This window comes from Nesoenas mayeri (assembly GCF_963082525.1).
Source record: "Nesoenas mayeri genome assembly, chromosome: 1".
NCBI lineage: Eukaryota > Metazoa > Chordata > Aves > Columbiformes > Columbidae > Nesoenas > Nesoenas mayeri.
In genome coordinates this window covers 94,399,231-94,420,563 of record NC_137541.1, presented here as the reverse complement: position 1 = coordinate 94,420,563, position 21,333 = coordinate 94,399,231, and the positions used below count along the sequence as shown (strand labels likewise).

The 21,333-nt window shown below is 37.5% G+C and overlaps 1 protein-coding gene across 5 annotated transcripts in view; it reads left to right on the top strand.

Annotated features, from left to right (window-relative positions):
• Positions 1–21,333, top strand: part of TMEM131 (transmembrane protein 131) — a 103,522-nt gene that overhangs the window by 67,051 nt on the left and 15,138 nt on the right. For 4 of the 5 annotated variants that reach the window (XM_080342584.1, XM_080342586.1, XM_080342588.1 and 1 more), the window contains 18 exons: positions 510–663; positions 765–935; positions 1,249–1,359; positions 1,446–1,580; positions 2,056–2,160; positions 3,491–3,577; positions 8,162–8,314; positions 8,460–8,535; positions 8,638–8,755; positions 10,595–10,733; positions 10,843–10,952; positions 11,332–11,398; positions 12,379–12,530; positions 13,185–13,327; positions 14,429–14,615; positions 15,862–16,047; positions 19,520–19,678; positions 20,207–20,802. In XM_080342584.1, the coding sequence (XP_080198710.1) occupies positions 510–663; positions 765–935; positions 1,249–1,359; positions 1,446–1,580; positions 2,056–2,160; positions 3,491–3,577; positions 8,162–8,314; positions 8,460–8,535; positions 8,638–8,755; positions 10,595–10,733; positions 10,843–10,952; positions 11,332–11,398; positions 12,379–12,530; positions 13,185–13,327; positions 14,429–14,615; positions 15,862–16,047; positions 19,520–19,678; positions 20,207–20,802 (2,849 nt within the window). The remainder of the gene's footprint in view (positions 1–509; positions 664–764; positions 936–1,248; positions 1,360–1,445; positions 1,581–2,055; positions 2,161–3,490; positions 3,578–8,161; positions 8,315–8,459; positions 8,536–8,637; positions 8,756–10,594; positions 10,734–10,842; positions 10,953–11,331; positions 11,399–12,378; positions 12,531–13,184; positions 13,328–14,428; positions 14,616–15,861; positions 16,048–19,519; positions 19,679–20,206; positions 20,803–21,333) is intronic. The other variant, XM_080342585.1, reaches the window with a different exon arrangement.

The following is a 21,333-nucleotide window of genomic DNA, read 5'->3' as shown; positions in this document are numbered from 1 at the left end:
TTTTGCATTTGCTGTTCTATTGCTGTATAAAGTGAGGATAGAGAAAATATTTTTGGTTTTAAGCAAAATTTTGGAAGAACTGTCAGTACTTCCTTATTTTTCGTCATTTCTTTACGAGGTGTGGCTAAGTTGACTTCAAAATTACTGTTGAAATGGGGTGCTACTTTATCAACAGAATTGACAAAGTATTTTAAAGGCAAGTCAACGAAATATTACCTATTAGAACTTTTGTGCTGCAGATAACTGATTTGGTTAATAAGGAGATGCACAATTTGCAAACTATCCCAACACGTACTTTTAGTCCTCCTAATATGCTGATTCACATACTTTCTTATCTGGTTTGAATGACTTGATTATCAATGTCACGGTAAGGCTAGCAATATACTTTCAGCATGCAGTGGGAGTTACGTATCTTTTTTGCTTTTGGATTGAATGAAATCTAGTGTTTTGTGTAATAAAAACACTTTGAGGAAAGTCTTCATTTTTCTCATACAGTTTTCTTTTAATAGATATTTAGGATTTGATCATGCTGCCACGCTCTTTCACATCCGTGATAGTGCTGCTGATTCTGTAGAAAGACCAATCTATCTAACAAACACATTCAGTTTTGCAGTCCTTATACATGATGTTGTGCTGCCAGAAGAAACAAAACCAATGTTTAAAGTAAGTTGCGTTTCACTGAAACTTTTTACCTAATAGTAAATGCTTAAGTATGATGCACTTTGTTAAATTGTAACATTGGTCTTCATTGTTCACTGATCTAGGTCCAGAACTTCAGTAAACCAGTCTTAATTCCGCCTAATGAATCCAGATATATTTTTACACTTCATTTTATGCCTTCCACGTCATCTGTTCATATAGATAACAATATTTTGCTTATCACCAATGCTTCTAAATTTCACCTACCTGTCCGAGCATACACAGGATTTTTAGATGTAAGTATTTTCTTCTTCTTTTTTTTTTTTTTTTAAGCTATTTTAGACTAATAAAGAGGCAGGTCTTTACTTCTATAGTAAGATGGCTTTTTTAATTTCAGAATTATTTTGCAAGTTCTTTTCTTAAACAGCTTCAGTTGCTGCTGAAAAATTGGTTTTGGTTCCTTTCATTTTTACATAGAAAATTTACATAATTTTGAGGTTGTCACAGAACTGCTATGTTAGACCCATTAATGCATTTGTTAATGAACTTAGAGCTTGAGCACATTTTATATTTAATCTTATGCTAAAATACCTTTATCAATCTTTCTAGTACTTCGTATTGCCCCCCAAAACTGAGGAGCAATTTATAGATTTTGGCATATTGAGTGCAACAGAAGCTACCAGCATTTTATTTGCAGTCATCAACAGCAATCCAATAGAGGTAAAGATGAATTTATTTTTAGTTTGCCTTTTAAAAAAATTACATCGGTGTTGTTACTGAAAACAGTACGTTTTGTTCTTTTTAAGCTGGCTATAAAAAGTTGGCATGTTATGGGGGATGGTTTGGCCATAGAACTTCTAACAACGGAAAAGGGAAACAGAACAACGATAATTGCAAACCACCATGAACTACAAAACGCCAGTGCATCCTATCAGTCCTCAGTAAGTAATCTTTGACTCTGTTGCTTATAAATAGGTTTAGGAGGAGAAAAAACGTAGACAAATCTGTGCAACTTCTTGCAGTTTCATTTTAGCAAGGGAGGATAAGAATTCTTAATTTTCGTCTGAATGTGTCTGAATGAATCATAAAGCATATAGGATTTCTTTATATTAAGAAGGATTATTATGTTCAGATTTCATTAGATTTTGAAAGGGGAAACTTCAGAAATGGTAACCTCTGTGCCCTCAGATGATACTCATTATTTATTTGGGAAGAGTGCAATTTATCATTTCAAGGAATAGATAATTTTTGTGTTAGTAACTTGTGTTTGAATTTTTCTTTTTACGACTGATAGCTATTTTAAATGGATTTTGGTTCAGTTGAAAGAAATTAGAGGGGGTTTGGTATGTTTTTTAGTGAAATTTCTTTCTAGCTAATGGAATACAATGGACAACTTTTTTTTTTTACTGTTTACAGGTGATACTAGCATCAGGTTATTATGCTGTGTTTAGAGTAAAACTAATGGCGAAAGAACTTGAAGGAATTCATGATGGAGCTGTACAAATCACGACAGATTATGAGGTAAATTTATTGTATATTCATGGGTGTAGCCCAAATGATATGTTCAATTCTTGAGAATGAACAGATTGCGGTACCGGGGAGAAACTGAGGTTGGAAGGGACCTCTGGAGGTCAGGTTCTCTGCAAATTAAGCCTGCATCAAACGACAGTAGTGCCACTTATGCTATGTCTGTTGTGAATGAAAGAAAAATGCCTTTTATTATGATTTTCATCTGGCTTTCAGAAATACTTATTTACATCTCACTTGATGCTTTGAAGTATGGATTCTTCAATGACTTGATACATCCTCAAAGCATCAATGCATGGATCTTTTGGCATAATGCATGCTGACAATGTGCTTTTTGGTACATTATCAGTTACTGACACTGAAGTATCATTTCAAAGGTTTTTTGTCAAAAGCCAATGTGAAAATTGTTTTGGAGAAATTGCAGTTTGCTGAAAATTAATGAAACAGAGTTCTTACACTAAAATTCGTAAGGGAGAAAAGAACAAACAATTAATTCTCAACTTCATATGTCTGTCTTGTTAATAAACTATTTTGCAGCAGAGAGAGATTCCAATCCATAATGGAATCTCTACTTAATATCTTTGGATGATATTATATAGGAAAAAAAAGTGACACACTGCCTATGAAGTCAGGAAACTATAGCTTATTGTGGTGTTCTCATAAAGACGGAGAAAATGAGAAATTCCACATTTCTGCCAGTTATCTGAGATTTTGAGCTTTTAAAATATGTTTGTACATGTATGTAATTCTTCAGTTACAGCATCTGAAGTGTTTTTATTTTCTTGCATGTGCTTACAGGTTATTCTACTTCTATTAGTATCTTCAATAATACACAGAAAGGGTCTCACTGCCATCTCTTCCACACTCCTTTTTCTAAGTCTACGTCTATCTTGATGTCTTACTGTGACTTTGAATGTCTTTTGAGAAGTTCAGTTTGTCCTCTTCCCTCATGCTCACTTACTTTTGATGTTATCGTCCTGTTTTCCAACAAAGTAAACCCCACTTCAGTGAGGCAGACCTCTATAATGCCCCATTGAAGAGCTTATGTTTTAACTATGTTTTAACTATGCTTTTCTGTTCCATTTAGAATGATGCTAATTATGACTGAGCAAAGGTCAGTCAATATGGAGTGGCTGTTCTGAATATGATGATGTGTTGAAATGTTAACTCATGTCTCCTTGTTTGAAATGTGTATATAAACCGAGACGATATTAATTGTAGAATTTCGGAACTGTGTTATTGTATGCCATTTAAAAGTGGAAGAGACATTTACAGGCTGAAATGTAAGGGTTTTGTTTTGTTTGTTTGTTTTTTTTCCCTCCAGATTTTAACTATACCAGTGAAGGCAGTGATTGCTGTAGGCTCGCTGACCTGTTCCCCAAAACATGTTTTTCTTCCACCTTCTTTTCCGGTAAGAGTGTTGAGTTATAGCATTACAAGTTTTCTTACTGTGTTTTTTATTTGTTTGTCCTTTTCAAGGGAAACTGCTGTCTTGAACTGTTGCATGTCAAAATGCTGAAGAGATTGTGCTATGCACCAAACTGTTATGATTCAGTTTGTAGCTATTTTGGGGGATTTTTTTTCCCCAACCCTGTCGAGGGTTAAGATTGTGGGGTGACAATAAAACCCTGGCGGATGTATTGTTAACCTCCTCTCCCCCCGACTTCCCCTGTTTGCCCCTCCCTCTCCCCCCTTCCCACTCAGGACAGGTGATTGGGAGGGAAAGAAGAACAGAGAGAAGAGAGTTGGAAAAAATTAAAGATGTTTTACTAATGCTACTAATAAGAATAGAGAAAATAATACAAAATATACAAAACCAATCTTGAAAGTCCCAGCAACTGCAGAGCCGGCACCCAAAGTCCTGGATTAGACTCCACAGCCAACCAGAGCTGGATTCAGTCTGTCACTAGGCCTCAGTTCGCAGGGACGACTAGCAAGGTCCTCTCCTAATGTCGGCCATAGGGAAAAGGGACGAGATCCTCGTGATCTCCCACTTTTATATGAAGTATTCATGTGAATGGGATGTTATACACAGTTGGTCAGTTCCTTGGTCCCTTGTTTCTCGTCGCCCCTCTTGCGAGATGTGCATCCATGCTTATCAATAAGTTTGCATTCCATTGCTAGGTTTACCAAAACATGTGTCTGGTTCTCCAGGAAAATGCAGCTAATATGAAGGCTTTAGCTGACAGGCAAATTCACTAAAACAGAAACTTGTTTTTAACAAAACCAGGACACCCCCCCATCTCCTAAGCACGAGCTATCCCTACATCTCCTCTGCTGCCTGCTTGAATGGGATCTTGGAATACTGTTACAATCCCAAACCTGATTCTTTGCAACTTTATTCTACTGTAGCTGTGGTCGTTGCCAATTCATGGGCATTGGCATCAAGAGAGAGATGAAACTACACAAAGCGTTTTTCACATTCCTGAAGTCTAATACCAAAGACAGCAAAGTCAGCTGATAAACTGACGTTTCAGCATAAGATGTCCATGGTCTCTGTGGAAGGACTCTTGTGTTGTTTCCACACTAAAAGTAAATCTTCTCAAGGGTACATGGTAGAGTACGCGAACAGGGAAGCAAGAAAGCTCTGTGGGTCTACAGCTCTCTGCAGAAGTACATAATGTCTGTTTTCATCTCTGCTCCTGCAGTGCTGTTTAGTGGGTGAGTGCTGGAAGCAGCTTCTTTGCTCAGGGCCACAGACTCAAGCAGCAAGCTGTTAACAGATAATATTTTCTTCTCACTTCTCTCTTATGTGGAACGCCACATAACCATAGAAGCATGGGCAGTCAAGGCATATTGACTTGGCAATTGGTATTTCATTGAAGTCTGAACTTTTTATGTGACTTTATGATGAGTGGGAAATGTAATATGATGGAAAATCATAGGGAGAGAGATTGAAAACTAAACGGGGAAGTAGCCAAAGGAGACAGAGGTGGCGGTTTTCTGAAAGGATAGAACTAACTCCATGCATTTGGTGGAAATGTTTTTTTTTGTTTCTTTGTCTGTCCTGCATAGTCTTAATCTATTGTAGAGCTCTGTCTGTTCTCAACCTCATCTTCCGATAGCTCCTTAGTATCTCCTGCTTATCTTACAGCTTGTGTACTCTTGAATAGTAATTTTTCACTGGCACTTTATCAAATGCTTTACCTCATGTCTGATAGATAAATGATAATTTTTTGAACATGTAGTGCAGTAGTTCTCGTCGGAGGAAGTTTGGTCAGTCAGCAGGACTTGAGTAAATCGTTGCTACATTTGCCTCATTATCCATTCCATCTTCCTCCTGATCTTCTGTTTCACACGTTGTTCTGAAGTCTTTTGCTGCTCTTGAGGTCAAGCATTCATGCCTACAGTTGCATAGGTCACTTATTATCTTTTATCTTTATGATCTATGTTTCCTATTTGACTCTATGGCCTCACCATTACATGGATACTTATTACGCTGACTACTGTATCTGTAACTTCATCAATGAACTCCTCCATAAGCCTTTGATAAACTGAAATAACTTAAAGGTCTGTAGAATTTTTTTACACTGAGGGTGGTGAAACACTGTCCCAGGTTGCCCAGAGAGGTGGTAGACGCCACATCCCTGGAGACATTACAGGCCAGGCTGGACGGGGCTCTGAGCAACCTGATCTAGTTGAAGATGTCCCTGCTCAGTGCAGGGGGGTTGGACTGGATGACCTCTGAAGGTCCCTTCCAGCACAAACTATTCTATGATTCCTTTTCTTTTACCACATACAAAGCAGTTTCTGTATTATAATTTAAATATCCTAATTCCTGGCTAGATCATTGTCCCTCTTGGATGCCACATTGAAATATTTTGTTCCATTTTGAGGAAGTAATTTTTAGTCTCCCTTTATTTTGGTCTAACTATAATAGCTAAAGAGCTTCTTGATATATCTTAGGATATGCCCCAGGTGTTGGTTAGCTTAAATGTTTGTTTTGTTTACTTTTGTTTGGTTTTGGCAGGTACTACTTCTTACAGCACCTGTATTTATCAGCCTCTAAGGCGTAGTTTCCTTGCTGTCATCATTCTTTCTCTTCCCCAGACTGCTGTGATTTTTATTGGCTTCATGCTCTTTTCTAGAAAATGTTTTCATGTAATTATTAATTCAGCAGACCTTTGGGCTCCTGCATTTTTTGGGAGAGTGTAAATTCAGATATAATTGTCACCTTTGACAAGATTCTAGGCTGTTTTCTGTGTTCAAGCCCAAAGCTTTTCTGAACAGTCAGCTTCACTTACTACTTCTGTTGGTCACTCAGCTCTTATGATATTTGAGGACACTGACAGCAGACTTCTCTTTTCTTGGATTCATTTCAAACTAAGCTTCTGATAACTGAATTCATGATCCTTCTGCATCTAGTTGTTCTGTAATGGCTCCATTAGTTAGGAAAATAAGTAAACAACATCCATTCTTCTTTTTTCAATGTTTGGTAGAGAAATTTGACAGCTATAACATCCAGCAATAACGATGTGCTACAATTTTAGTAACACTTGCTTTTCAGTGCAAACCTAGGATGTAATTCTCCTGCAGCTGACCAGTTCCCAGTGCTTTTGTCCTTGTTTATAATTTTAGTGTATTTGTACTGAAGTGTGACTCTTGGTATTCTGTAGAAGTTTGTCAGCAATATGCTAGTAGTGTGTACAAGCCTTGTAAAAATCAGTGTCTTGATTTAAACAGATCTTAGCCGTGGTGACTTCTGCTTCATAATGGCATTTTTAGCTTACAGTAGCTTTGTTCTAGCTTTGTTATTGCTGATGAGTAAAGTTGTCTTCCATTATGTGTTGTTTCATATTTAAATGCTGTATAAGGGTCTTAGTAAAAGACCCTTATATTTGTTCTATGGAGATTAAGAAACATTAATCTTGCTCAGATGATGGCAGTTTGTTACAAACAGGATTCCATAAATGAAGCTCAGATATACCTCTTATTCATTTTAATGGGACTATACTGTTTAGAGATTTCTTCTTTCTTTCTCTGACAAACTGTTACTATTGAGACTGTTACAGTACATGACTATTTCCTGAGCCCACAGTCAAATTTTGAACCTGCAAAAGTACGTCTCTCTCATCTGTCCACTTCAGTCCTTGCCTTGCTGGCTTTCTAAAAAGCTGAAAGGGAAACATGAAAAACTCTAGTCACTTTCATTAGAAGATAGTCTTTAAATTTTCTTGTATTTGTTCATTTTATATAAATCTGACAAAATGTCATTGGCCGTGAGTTGCATTTTGTTTGTTTGGTTTGGGTTTTATTAATTGTTTACCTGTCAGGGCCGGGTTTTGAGATAAGGTGAAAAGCATGGACACAGAATCATTGGTTTACAAGTGAGGACATTGTAATGATTCTGATTGTGACAAACAGTTAAACTACATGTTTTATGCTTAAAAGCTAAAATACTTGGCTCGGAAGAGTAGGAAGGGTATAAAAGCGTGGGGAAAAAGCTTGCCCTGTTTTCTTTTTAAATGTAGTTATTTTAGTGCCTGGTGTCTTAATTTCATTGGGAGTGGGAAGACCGATAAATACCCTCTGCCACCTGTAGTGTTTGTAATTTGCAGCTTCACTCTACTGTTTCTTACAGATTATTTCTATTTACTAGCAACTATGTACTAGATCTCTTACAAGAAGCTTCTTTGCCTACTATAATAGGAGGCTCAGAAACTGGAGTTTTCTCCTGCCTTTTCTCCTGTGGTGCCTTTTAAGCATGACTTGATTAAGCAGAACGGTTGTCTTAGCTCTTCAAGACACTTAAGGTGTACTTATTTTTGAAAGAGGGATGAACTGTGTTTGGAAGCAGATGGAGGGAAGGGTACAACTTTACAGAAACTTACCTTGAAGTGTTAGAAGTGGCGCTTTTTTATGAGAAAGCATAGTTTAAAATCTCAGTTTAACATTTCAGCTCTACTGTGGTCTTTGCCAGCCTGCATAAATAAATACATATGCTAGGGGAAAATGCGTATCCTGCAGACTTTTTAACTCTTTATTTTTTTTTTAGGGGAAAGTAGTTCACCAAAGCCTGAACATTATGAACTCCTTTTCTCAGAAAGTGAAAATACAACACATACGCTCCCTATCGGAAGATGTAAGGTTTTATTATAAGAGGCTAAGAAGTAATAAAGAAGATTTAGAGCCAGGGAAAAAATCAAAGGTTTGTTTATGCCTTATTTCTACATATTTACCTGCTCTCTCGTGTATGTGTCACGTTTTTGTGGTCATCAGAAATCTTCTTTTATTTTTGGTCATTAGATTTACTCTGTAGTTTCTTAATTGATCTGCTCTTATCTGTTTTGCAGATTGCAAATATTTATTTTGATGCTGGTTTACAATGTGGAGATCATTGTTATGTAGGATTGCCTTTTCTGTCTAAATGTAAGTAACATTCAACTTTATAATGAAAATCTTTAGGAAAAAAAAAAGTTTTCTCCTTTTACATTTTACATGAAGATTTAAAAAAAACCTTGTTTCTTAAAGCGGAATCTAAAGTTCAGCACAGCGTAGCAATGCAAGAAGATGCATGGGACTCTGACTGGGATTTACATGAGAATTTATTCAAAGAATGGGCAGAAATAAAAGAGAACTCAAGCCATAGGTAAGTATTCTAAAACTGTTACTTTCTCAGGCCTTAAATCACTAGTTAATTCTGTGTTATATGTGCTCTTATAAAATACAGATTTTCTTTAAAGAGAGCATTTTAAAAGTTAAAAACCAGTAATATTTTCCTCAAGTCAAACACAACACTGAAACTTACATTTCCCTGGAGTATGCTGCAGTTTTTGAAAAGATGGCAACAGCAAAATCATCTTTACACTGCAAAAACTTCCTAAAACACATACTATCTGTGCAGTATCCCTGCTTAATCTGCTTTAAAGTAGTAACCTCAATATCCCTCCTAAGATTTCATAAAGTGTTCTATTGCTACTATTCTGAGATGATTGCATTTCAGTGAATTATAAAATTGTCTGGTATTTCTCTGCTTCAGCTAAGTAGAAGGTGATTAAGGATTGCTATTTCATTTTTAGAAAAAGTCAAACTCTGTAGGCTGCTCTGTACCTTTCAAACATCTACCTTCTCATACATAAAGTGATTTAATCTCCGAGAGACATAAGTTAGCATTAACAGCAAGTGCATGTGTCTTTTGTGATGATAGCACCCAGACTATCATTTAGAAAAAGGTGTGCATATTTGCAGAAAAACAGAATGATTGTATGTAGCTAAACAGATTAACAAAAGCATATCTCCTTTATCACTTTTTTGTTATAATGCTGATACGTCAATAACTCCTGAACAAATTTGATCTAAGCAGAATTCTCTATTTAGCCACACTGGTAACTTTCAGGAATGTCCTATCACCTACACCAAGAGGACAGTAAAGGAAAAGTCTATGAAAAACTACTTCTGAATAAGTAGCAGTTCTAGGTATTCTATACAATATTTTAATATTATTTAATGTAATATATAATCTGAAATTTGTTGTGCTTTTTAAGAGAGTTACAATTAACCAGCTATCCAAGGTAGCATTCAGCAAAGGAGAAACTGCTCCTTCTGAATACTGAGGCGTTCCAGTGTGGGCATTTGGAGTCTCTCCAAAATACATGTTTAGGTTTAGAGTCTAGTGTTTCATCTGGTTTGCTGACTCAAGAACTCAGCGCTGCTGGTCTTGCTTCAGGTTGCGGTGTGGAGCTTGTAGAACAGGAATCAAGTCTGTTGCAGAGCTTGGTTAATAGCAAAGAAGTTCATTCACTGATGGAAACAGTAGCTGGCCCCAAGTTCAGATTTGCTTTAGATTTGTTCAACAGGAATATGGGCACATACATCCATGTATGCATTGCAGATTTACGGTATGTTACACGTGTGCAGCCACAATACGCTTTCTGGATAGTGGATTGGATTGGAAACAGACTGTAGCAGGACTGATGTTTTTTCTTTCTACTGTTTATACCTTTACAAATAATCAAATACATTTTGGGTTATTTTTCTTACTGATCTGAATCTCAGTTAAATTCTCAAGATTTCTTTCCGCAGTAGTAGGGGCTAGGTAGGCACTTCCTAATGACAGATAAAATGTGTCTGTGTCCAGAGAACAGTGATTTAAGAGAAATGCAAATACCGAAAGATTTGTGATGCGTTGCGTAAGTCCTACCACATTTTCTGCTCAACTTTATCCATAAATAGGCCAAAACAGAACTTGGAAGGGATGGATGTTGGCAACAACACTTAAATAGAGAATATCTTTAGAATCTTTGGGTTGGGCGTGTTTTGACAGTTTCTGTTGTGCTTTTTAATAGCAGGACATATGTGCAGAGCTCAGTGTTTCTTTTAATTGCGTTCTCAAGCTAATATTGTTTTCAGGGTGCTTTTAAGCATGCTGCTTTTTCCAAGCTTTTCCTATTTTACTCCCGTGAAGTAAGTTTTGTGACTATTTCTCCAGACTGAATGCTGTCTTCGAAGTAGACACAGATCTTCAGAAGAACGTCCGGTTGAAAATTACAGCAGAAGTGACCTGGCCTTCCATACTTAGTTCACCACGACATCTCAGCTTCCCTCTTACCAATACAAACAGTTCATCAGTAAGTTATTTTGCTAAAAGTATGATTTTGGAGGGACTGCGTTTTGAATAAGTGTTTCTAATTGCATTAACCCCAGTATAAACTTTACAAAAATTATGTTTCTGAATAGGAAGAAGAAATTTTTCTAGAAAATCCAGCTGATGTTCCTGTGTATGTTCAGTTCCTGCCTGTTGCTTTGTATTCGAACCCATCCACCTTCGCTGATAAAATGTTAGAACGGTAAGTATTGTTTCAGAGTATTGTTTCATTCTCACTCTACAGCAAAACGCATTTTACAAAAAACACATGCAGTATTTGGCGACTGTGTTGGTAGTTACAGTTCTGGCCACTTCTAGAGTTTGAATCATTAGGCCAGTTGAGAACTGAATGTAGGCTGATTGCCATGGAACTCACATCTGTAATTTTTGCTAAGCTAAAATAATGTTTACATTTCTTCCTTGACTTGAAGTGTGAGGGTGGGAAACAAGAAAAATGGAATGATCCTTTCAGCTGCGTGTAATTTGAATCCTACCATAAGTTTTTGATTTGTGCTAAAGTCCTTAAGTGCGAGTATGTCATCTTCCCTGATCTGGGGAAAAAAATTGCATATCTGTTTCAGGTTCAATTTGAGTAAGCCAACTAATTTCAACCTGAGGACTCTGGAGTTCCAGGTCTTCAGAAATTGCGTAAGTATTTCAATAGGTTCTTTAGATTTTTAAATTTAGATATTTTAATGTTTTAATACTGCTTCTGTTGTGCATCTCTTCAAGTTTCCGTATTAGTATGTGTGAAAAATGTGATACTTATGTTGGATATTTTCAGGGAATCGGGAAAAGTATTTAGTCCTATGTAACAGTTAAAATATCACTTTTTCTGTATGCTCACGTTATAATAGCATTGCAGAAGTTACTGGAAACTGTGTTTATTGTTAACTGTTACTGAAACATGATTATTTTCTTTGGTGTGGTGGCTGGTAGTTCTAAAATTTGCAAAATACTGAGTTTTTCCATTGCTTTGTTCTTTATTTTAAACAATTTGAGTTTTGTGGACAACTTTAAATGTGTGCTTTTTCATATAGAGCACGCCACATCCCAAACACTTGCTTTTCTCACCCAATGCATACACCTTTTCATCTCCATTTACAGGTAGTTTTAGATTAGAAATCTGATGCTTTCTCAGTATCTAACAGCAAACTTAGCAGAATACTCTTTTTTTCAATAGGTCTTCTATTTTAAGTTTGCTCTTCCCCTTTTTTCTTTACTTAGGAAAAACAATATTCTAAAAATGTTCTAACAATGGAACATTTTGAGGGTAGAAAATGTTACATAATGGCTTAATGCTAATTTGGTGTTAAATATACGTTTAAAAAACTTCTGAACTCTTATTTTTCTACTAGATCTTTATGAATCCACGTATGTAGCTTAGCTCAGTTGTGTCTTCCTGTGTTCTGCTTCAGAATAAACACAGGTGGTTTGCTAATAAGTGGGGAAATTCTTGTGCTATTGGACTTTCTGGTTGAAAAAAAAAAACAACAGTATACCATTGGGCAGGATGCTTCTTTATGACAAGACCAATTTTTTAGCTGAAATAATGATTTCTATCAAATATATGTAAAAAAAATGCCTTTTTTTAAAAGTGTTACTTTGTTTTTCCCACTCTCTTTAAGGTCCAGCCACTACAGAGCACTGCAGGACTTACAAAGGGCCTGGCTCGTCAGTCAGTTTTAAGCCTAATATTAAAACCTGGTGAGAGAAAGTCTGTCAAAGTAAAGTTCACTCCAGTTCTTAATAAAACAGTTTCATCATTAATTGTTATCAGGTATGAGAGATGTTCCTGAAATGAGTCTGATTTTTTTCTGATAGTTTTTATTTACATACAAGATCATATTTGTGATCTGCTGCCAATAAGAAACTATTGCTTTTAAAAGAATAATAGTAGAATTATATGTGTCTGAAGAAATATTTAATTTAAATGTAATTTTGATATGTTTTACAGTAGATAAATTGTATTCAGTGCATATATATATAAATATAATAGAAATATGTAATCCGCTGTTATACTTGGGAGACTTGAGTTTTAAATACATACTCTGTCTTGAAAGCAGAGACTCTAGTTATAGATGGCATTTGCAAGATCAAGCTACAAGTCCAGTAGTAAAGAGCTCTGTTGGAATAACTATTTCACTTTTGTATCAGGTGTGATGAATTAATATGATGATGAAGTAGAAACTTTAACCAGTACCTGATAGGGCTTTTTATTTGTACACTATGTTGTGATTTCTTAGGTTCTTGTCTTGCAAACTATGTTTGAGATCCCCACTATTCACTTGCATATTGTGGGGAATTATCTGTGGAACCGCTTATATTTCTGTCCTCCGGATTTGGGATATAACTCCATAGTCTAGAGAAGCTTGCAGGAGCAATAGACTGCATAATTCTTTTATGAATGTTTCCGCTTTTTCTTTGTATACAGAAATAATTTGACTGTAATAGATGCTATAATGGTACAAGGACAAGGAACGACTGAGAGCTTGAAGGTTGCAGGCAAACCTCCTGGTCCAGGAAGCTCTTTACGCTTTAAAATCACAGAAGCATTATTAAAAGACTGTTCAGAAAGTGAGTACTTTGTGAGCTACTGTGCTGAACAGAAAAGACATTTTACACGTACAGCTTGAAATGTGAAAGTATTTTTCCCTCTTCTAGTGCCCCAGAAGTTTCATTCCTTTAAATACATTAAAATGGCTTCTTCACTTAGGCGAAGAATGAAATATTTTACCTTTTTCATTTCAATGTGAAAATTAGGAATGGTGAAACAAAAGCCCTTTATCTGCTAAAATTCAAGATAGAGGAGGTGAAGGTCCTAGTACACTTACTGAGATAATCTCTCATTCCTAAATTTAAGTCAAATTGGATCACAGATGAAACTTTCCGTATACTTTTTCCACCCTCACACCTTCAGTATCTGTGTGCACACAGCCAGTGTGGAAAAAGGCAGAGTGTATTCCTTGATGCAAATTAAATCCCACCTACATTCTACACTGGAGTCAGAAGTTTTCTCCTCAGTGGCACAGGCTTGCTTCTGAGAAGAGAGCTAAGAGTACCTGTATTACTAAAGGAACCGGTAAAAGAGGTTTAGTTTTATCTGGTATTAAAATCTGCTTTGTCACTTTGCAGATTTCCGGACATATTTGTAAGGTGCCATGTTAATTATTATCTGAGATAATTCTGCTTTTTCTGAGGGATGAGAAAAAAACCACTTCATGTAAAGCTTAACCTCTTCCATGTCATGGTTTAGGCATTGTTTTGCTAGTAAGATGGTTGTAGCTCAACCATTAATTTTATTTTTAACACACAAAACCAAGTTTTAATTCTCTTCCTGGTGGCACTTTTCCCAGAATACCACAACACTAAGCAGTGCGTCAAAGAACTTTACAGCTTAGATGATTTTCTTTGTGAGGCAGCAGTGCTATCAGAGGTTTGGTGGCTTGTGTTTTTTCCGTGATGATTTGGAGTGCTCTGGAACTGCACAAGTGTCCTGCCTTGATGGTGATGAGAATTTGGCTGCAGAGATCTGTTCCTGCAGGTTACATAAAGACTTCCATGGGCCTCACGGGTCCCCTGTCCTGCTGCAATCCTGACAGAGCTCTTTGGCTGTACAGTATAATGAAGGACACCTATTTAGCACAACACTAACCACTTCCTGCTGTTCGTTTCTAGAAATGAAATACAGAGAACCGAATTTCACACTGAGAAGAACATTTAAAGTGGAGAACACAGGACAGCTGCAGATTAACGTGAAAACTATGGAAATCAGTGGCTATACGTGTGAAGGATATGGATTTAAAGTAGTTAACTGTCATGAGTTTGCACTAAGTGCCAATGCCTCTAAAGACATTGTCATATTGTAAGTGGTTTTTCTTACATCTAAATGGAATCTTACATTAGGAATTCTGTATACCTAATTCTGTTTTGAAGGAAAACTCTGTTGGTTGAACTCTGAGGATTTTACTTAAGCTTTGAGTGGTTTGGGTTTTTTTTAATACAACTTATGACATTTTTCAATTTTCTTGCAAACACTATTCAATACTTAAATAACTTCAAGTTTTCAGACTGTCTACAGTATCACTTTCATTACTATCCAGTAAGTATAACTTATTGGGTTGGAACAGTGTTACTATATGTTTTTTAAATACATTTCCTTCATTTGAGTTGTGAATGCACATGAGATCTAGATTTGCATGCTTTTGGTGCATTGCAGTAAACAGAAAAGAGCCTTTAGACTAAGGATTATTATCATAACGCACAGCATTGGAGTCTTGAATATTTTGTCTATTGCCTAAATGATGCTTGTTTAATTCTGTCAGTTTTTATTGTAAAACATCTCTGCACCAAACCCAATCTTTTAACACTGCTTGGATGTGAAGTTAACCATTCAGAATATGCTGTGTGAAAAGTTCAGAAGATGCTGCTTTTCTGCAAGAGGACATAGAAGATATTGCAGGCAGTGAAACTTCACTGGTGTTTCTGCAACAATCATAGTTTGTGATGAGATGGAAACATAACGGTGATGTTTTTGGAAAGAGATATTGTTGTGACTTAAATGTGAAGTGTTTAAGAACTTTATAGCTCACAGAATAGTTGGTTCCGTTGCTTACTTACAGCTGCTGTGATTTTTTTTTTCTTATTTTTTTACTGCATTCATAGCTTTCTTTTAACAGATTTGGTCAAAACTTAATTTCAGTTATTAGAATATATCTTTATATGGTGTTTCGGGGCAATCTAATTTCAGGTGTGTTAAGCATAGGTGTTTATGAACTGAGTCATACATCTTGGGGTATTTGAAAGATACTCATAAGTATTTTTAGGCTAATTGTGTGGATGATTATTAGTCATGCTACTAGGACTGTTTGTTACAAATGTTTGATTGGGATGACAGGCATAGGAGTAATTGGTGGAGGTTTTGTTGTTGTTTTGTTTGGGTTTTTTTGTTTGTTTGGGGTTTTGGATTTGATTGTTTTTATGTGGTTTTGGTGTGGGGTTAGGTTTTTTTTCCTTTTTTTTTTTTTTTTAATTTATGAGTAATATAAATGACCACAAACCCTTCGCGCTGTTCATATGAAAACTTCTAACATGCTTTACTTTGTTTGCAGGTTTACACCTGATTTCACTGCTTCCAGGGTCATACGTGAATTAAAATTCATCACCACAGGAGGCTCGGAATTCATATTTATCTTGAACGCATCCCTCCCGTACCACATGTTAGCAACGTGTGCAGAAGCGCTGCCCAGGCCCAACTGGGAGCTGGCCCTGTACATCGTCATCTCAGGAATCATGAGGTAGCGTGTGTGCGTCTGCTCTTATCAATGCGTGTGCACAAACTGCTGCTGCTTGAATGCAGGTTACAGAGGAGCGTCTGTGTATTCAGTGCGTGCTGTGATGGGTGTAAAATAAAATAAGATGAGGTGAAAAAGGAGAGCACATTAATAACCAGTACTGTGGATTGAGTGTGAACGGTTTAAGGCTGAGGAGTACTGGCTTGCTGTTCAACCTGAGGACAAAATGATATTCTTCTTGCCTTGGGCCTGTTTCTTTAAGTGAGATACATACTCCTGTTAACCCTCATAATGTGTAGGTTTTTGATAAATAATCACACCAGTCTTGAATCAGATTGGGTATTAAAGCATTGCTAACCATAGGTTCTCATAGAAACATAAGCATTTTTCTGGAGTATTGTGCTTTAGAGGGGCATGAGGCAGTGACTGCAATGAGCTTAGCAGGTGCCTTGGATGAATTTAACTTTGCTGCCACTTGGATGTGACAGACAACTGGTGATACTAATAATGGGATTTCTGAGAAGCTAAAGGGCATTGTTGGCAACTCAGAGGTTACGTAGTAGCATATTAATGTGCTTTTTTCTCAGCAAGCAGATGTTTGTTAGCTATGACTGGTTTAAATATGGGTTGAAAATTCCACTCTGTTTTCCTAGTCTAACCTCTACCTCTCTTTATTTATTTGGAATCTGAGGTTATAAAGAATGTGTTCCTCTCACCTTTAGGATGTGAGACACTTTCCCTCACTGCCTTTATCCATTAAAAAAAGCCAGCGGAGAAACTAATAGCGTAAGTTGTTACTTACCAGTAACAACAAAGGATGTTTTACTTTGTCATTAGTGTTAAGCTTATATCTTCATGTGAGATGGGTTGCTGCTGTAGATGCATGTGATGAGAAAGTGGTATTTCTGTGTGCTGCAAATCCAAAGTATTATTACAGAAATGTAATATTTTAGCCTTTTTTGTTGTTTTCTTCATATTAAGGTACTGGCTCTTCCATTTTCCTGCACTGTATTACACAAATGCTCCATTAGGCTCTCTTTCCTTCTAGGGATTAATAAAAGAAATAGAGAAGATAAACTTACAGCCTCCTTCATTTTCTGTTTTGACTGTTTAGCACTTTCCTAAGTAATGCAGTGTTACTTAAGAAACTTACTTTCCTAAGTAATGGGAAATTTTCTTCTACTTAGGAAATTCTTTCCTGACTAACACTGCATTACTTAGGAAAGTGCTGAGTAAGCACCTAAGTGGCTATCTTCTGTATATTTGCTAGAAATTCATAAGCTTATAGTTTCTCTTTAGTTTGTTGACAGAGTAAATAATGCTTGTCAGCTCGTAAGTGTAGTTTGTGTGGATAATTATATAGGTATTGTATTTATTAATTAGACTTTACAACAGAATACTAAGCCTTCTTCTTGCTGTGTCTTTTTCCTCCAAGTACAAAACATCCTTTCCAGCAGCAGGCTAGAATAGAGTCCTAATGTAATCATTTCATAATACTTCAAAGATTGTATGCACAGACAGGCTCCAACTTAATGGATGCCATCACATAGGGGTGTTAATTCCATATTGTTGCAAAGCTGTCCTTAATTGCTAGGAGTGAACAACTCTAGGAGTTTGTCTAGTTCATGTTTTTAACTTGATAAGATGGCATTTATTGTTGCCTTCCCTAAATCGCTATTGTTTTGAGTTGTTAGCACACTTTGTGGCTCTAAGTTTTGAAGACCAGCATGATACGATGTGTACAAAAACAACAAAGGAGCCAGTCCTTTTTGGGAAAAACTTACCAACTAGGCGTGTGTGCTCCAGGATAAAACCGTGAGGGGAAGAGGGATGTACCGTAATCATTCTTGGGTGTCTAGACTGTGTTCCTCACACTTATTTGTTTTGTCATTTAAATGACGTGAACACTCTAAGCTAGTTTTTTTTCTTTTTTTTAAATAATAATTTTTTTAAAAAGCAAAAACCAAACCGCTACTGTTCCCACCACCACCACCACACCAAAACCAGAATGTGCAGTTAAAAAGATGACAAAACACAGGTTGTTCTGTTTTTATTTTAAAGCTGGTATTTGTTTATCAGAGCACCAAAGTTGGCCTCTGTAAAGGCAGTAGAGTCCTTACCCAGAGAACAGTGGAGAAGGAGAAGCCCTCGAGGTGACCTTTTGCAGAAGCCTCCCCTGTACAACCTCTGCAGAGCCCAGCGTTGATATTGTACCGTGAGGGGAGCACCGTGGGGCTGAGGGGAAGTGTCTGCCCAGCTCACCAGAACACTGTGCATTCCATCCTGAGTTTGCGGAGCGGATGGTGGTTGATGCAGACATGAAGCTCTTGTTGGTATTAGGCTTGTGACATTTTCAAATAGCATCATGGATTACAATTAGTAAGTGAAAGAGATGATGTCTTATTCCTTACACCCCAAAGTTAATTCCATTTGCGATAGCATGGCACCCAAGGCAAGCTACTCTTTTGAGTAACGGTTTGTGTAAGCTTGTCTGACAATTTCCCCTATTGAATTTAACTTTTTTGTTGCTGGTTAACATCTTGGATGAAAATTATTTTTCCAATCTTCTGCCATCTGGTTATGCATCTAGAATCCTTTTTAATCCCTGGGGCAGGGAAAAAGCACTGGTAACCAGCTCCCAACAACTGAGTTGGTCTCCAGAGTTGCTTTTAGTTTTGGTGACAGTTAAAAGCTATCTAGACTAGATTCTTTTATCTGAAATTAAGCAAGAGGTATCTCATCCTTTTGTGTGAATTGATGCTGGTTTTCATAGATTTGGCTTAGAAAAACTGGCAGTCAGAACAGGGGGGAGAACAGAAACCAAAGTTGCTAATTTAAAGTTCTTTTCTCATCAACTTTGTAGGGTAATAGGCCAGGCAAGCTTTAGCCATCGCCATTGTGTCTCCTCTCCCCAAAAGTTCCACCTGTTAGAAGATGAAATCGATAGCCCTGTGATGAAGGTCTCTGCAGTGGTTTTATTGCTTCATTCAAAAATGTAGTTCACTGCAGTGCATTATGTAAGTGGAGAACTTGTAAACACGGTATTGCAGCAGATGCAGTTGGTTGTAAAACTCCTTGAAATTGTGCTCCTAAATGTTACTTCTTGAGCAGCCGTACAGTTCTCTACAAAGGGTCTCTGCCTTTAAAATGGAATTGCACCAGCCAGCTGTGAGAGCTGCTGACCAGTTGGATGCCATTTTGATATTTTAATTATATCTCTTTATTCTTCTTTTGGTTTAATATTGTTGGCAACTGCATATCAGACTTGCGTCTAGCTTATGTTCTCAGTGTTAGTGATGTCTTATATCATGCCAGACTTGGATATTTGATGTTTCTATCAGATGAAGTTGTGGTTTGGATGCAATTTTCAGCTTTTCAGTACAAGATAAAAACTTTCTGTGTTGTGATTAGATTCATTAACCTTAAAATGTTCAAAACTAAGAAATACTTAGGTAACTTCCTCTCTTCTCTGCAGTGTGCTCTTTCTCATGGTAATTGGAACAGCATATTTAGAAGCTCAAGGAATTTGGGAGCCATTTAGGAGACGCTTGTCCTTTGAGGCCTCAAACCCTCCCTTTGATATGGGAAGGCCACTTGATCTCAGGAGAATAGTTGGAATTTCATCTGATGGAAAGTAAGTCTGTGTGGATTTTCTGTGGGATGTTATCCCCTTTTTTTCTTCCCTTTAGTGATAAGGCACCAGTAAGAAAGTAATACTGCTTTTTAGAACAGGATGTGGATGAATAAAGATTCTCCCAGTTACTTATAAAAAGATGGCTTGAGTAAAAAGAACACCAAAACCAAACCCTGCCAAGTCTCCTGTTAATGTTCTTGAAAATGAAATTTATAGACTGCAGAAAAAATGCAGGCCAGAAGTTCCTGCCTTTGCTGTCTGAAGTTTTAAAAAGAAATCTCCTTTCAGTGTTCCCTCCAACATATATATTGACTGTCATTTTACTGTGTTATTGTTCATATGTGCAGTGAGCAAGTGAACAGGAAATGGTAAAGGCTCCTGATTTGTCAAACAAGTTTTGGGCATTTTTGTTGGTTATATGCCAAGCACAGTGTAGTTCAAGGATTCTTTTGGACCTAGTGATTCTTTTCTTCATGTGGAGAAACAGAAACATTGTAGAGTATATTTAAACACTTGTTGTTCTTCCAGCTTGAATGCACTTGGATCAGATTCTCATCACAGTTCATCCAGAGGGATCTATGGAGCAGGCGGTTCGTCTTCACGATCCAGTGCTGGGAATCATAAGCAATGCAATGCAACAGCACACCTTCACAGCAGTAGAAATGCACCTGATGTTGAAAACATCAAACCCAAAAGCAGCTCAAGCATACCTAATAGGACTTCAGCACAAACAGCTTCCGTGCCATCAGTGAACAGAGCCAGCTCCTTTACTTTGGATGCAGGTGCCACAGCCCAGGCTCACGCTGCAGGCAGAAGGGCCAAGGGGACAAGGCAGAACCAGCAGCCAACGCAGCAGCAGCCGCCAGCGCTGGCAGAGCAGCCCCCCCAGCAACCCCCGGCGCCCGGGCCCCAGCAGCAAGAGCAACAGACTGAGAGTGCTTTGCCACAGCTACCGCTGCTCAGCCCGCCCCATGGCGAGTGCACCAGCAGCAGAAGACACAGCTCGGAGGATTCAGATCTCACTGGGCTCATAGAAACCATGGAAAAAGACTTTGACCACCCAGAATCCCCTTCCCCAGATGTGTTTACAGAGCAGCCCCCATCTCCACTAGCAAAAAACAAAGGTAATACAATTCTGCGGTTTTTAACACGATCCATTGTGTAAGCCACACAACAAGATTTAATCAACCATAGAGGTCATGTTTTCATAGCGTGGAAAGTGAGAGCTTCTCCCCTGTTCCCTACCCTGCTCTACATGCCTGTGTCCTGAACACTTCCTTCATTCATTTTGTGGCAGTGGAGTTCTCCTTGCAAAGCTAGATTGTGATTCTTCCTGCAAAATTTTTGGAACATTTTGATGAAAGCCATGGTGAATGTTTAGACATCTGACCCTCTGAAGAAGAAAGATGCTTTTGGTTGCTACTCCTTTGCCCTTCCTGTCCATCATTTGTACTTGGGGCTGGGGACTGAGGAAAGGAAAAGGAAGTTGTCCCAGTGTATTATGAAAACTGAGACAGGGAGAAAGGGACGAGGAGGAGAGAGAGGTGGGTAGACCCCGGTAGTATTGTTTGGGAATGGAATTCTTCATGCCCAGACATGCAGTTGTTGAAAAATCCTTGATGTCAGGTGGTCAGCAAATTGATATATGGCACCTG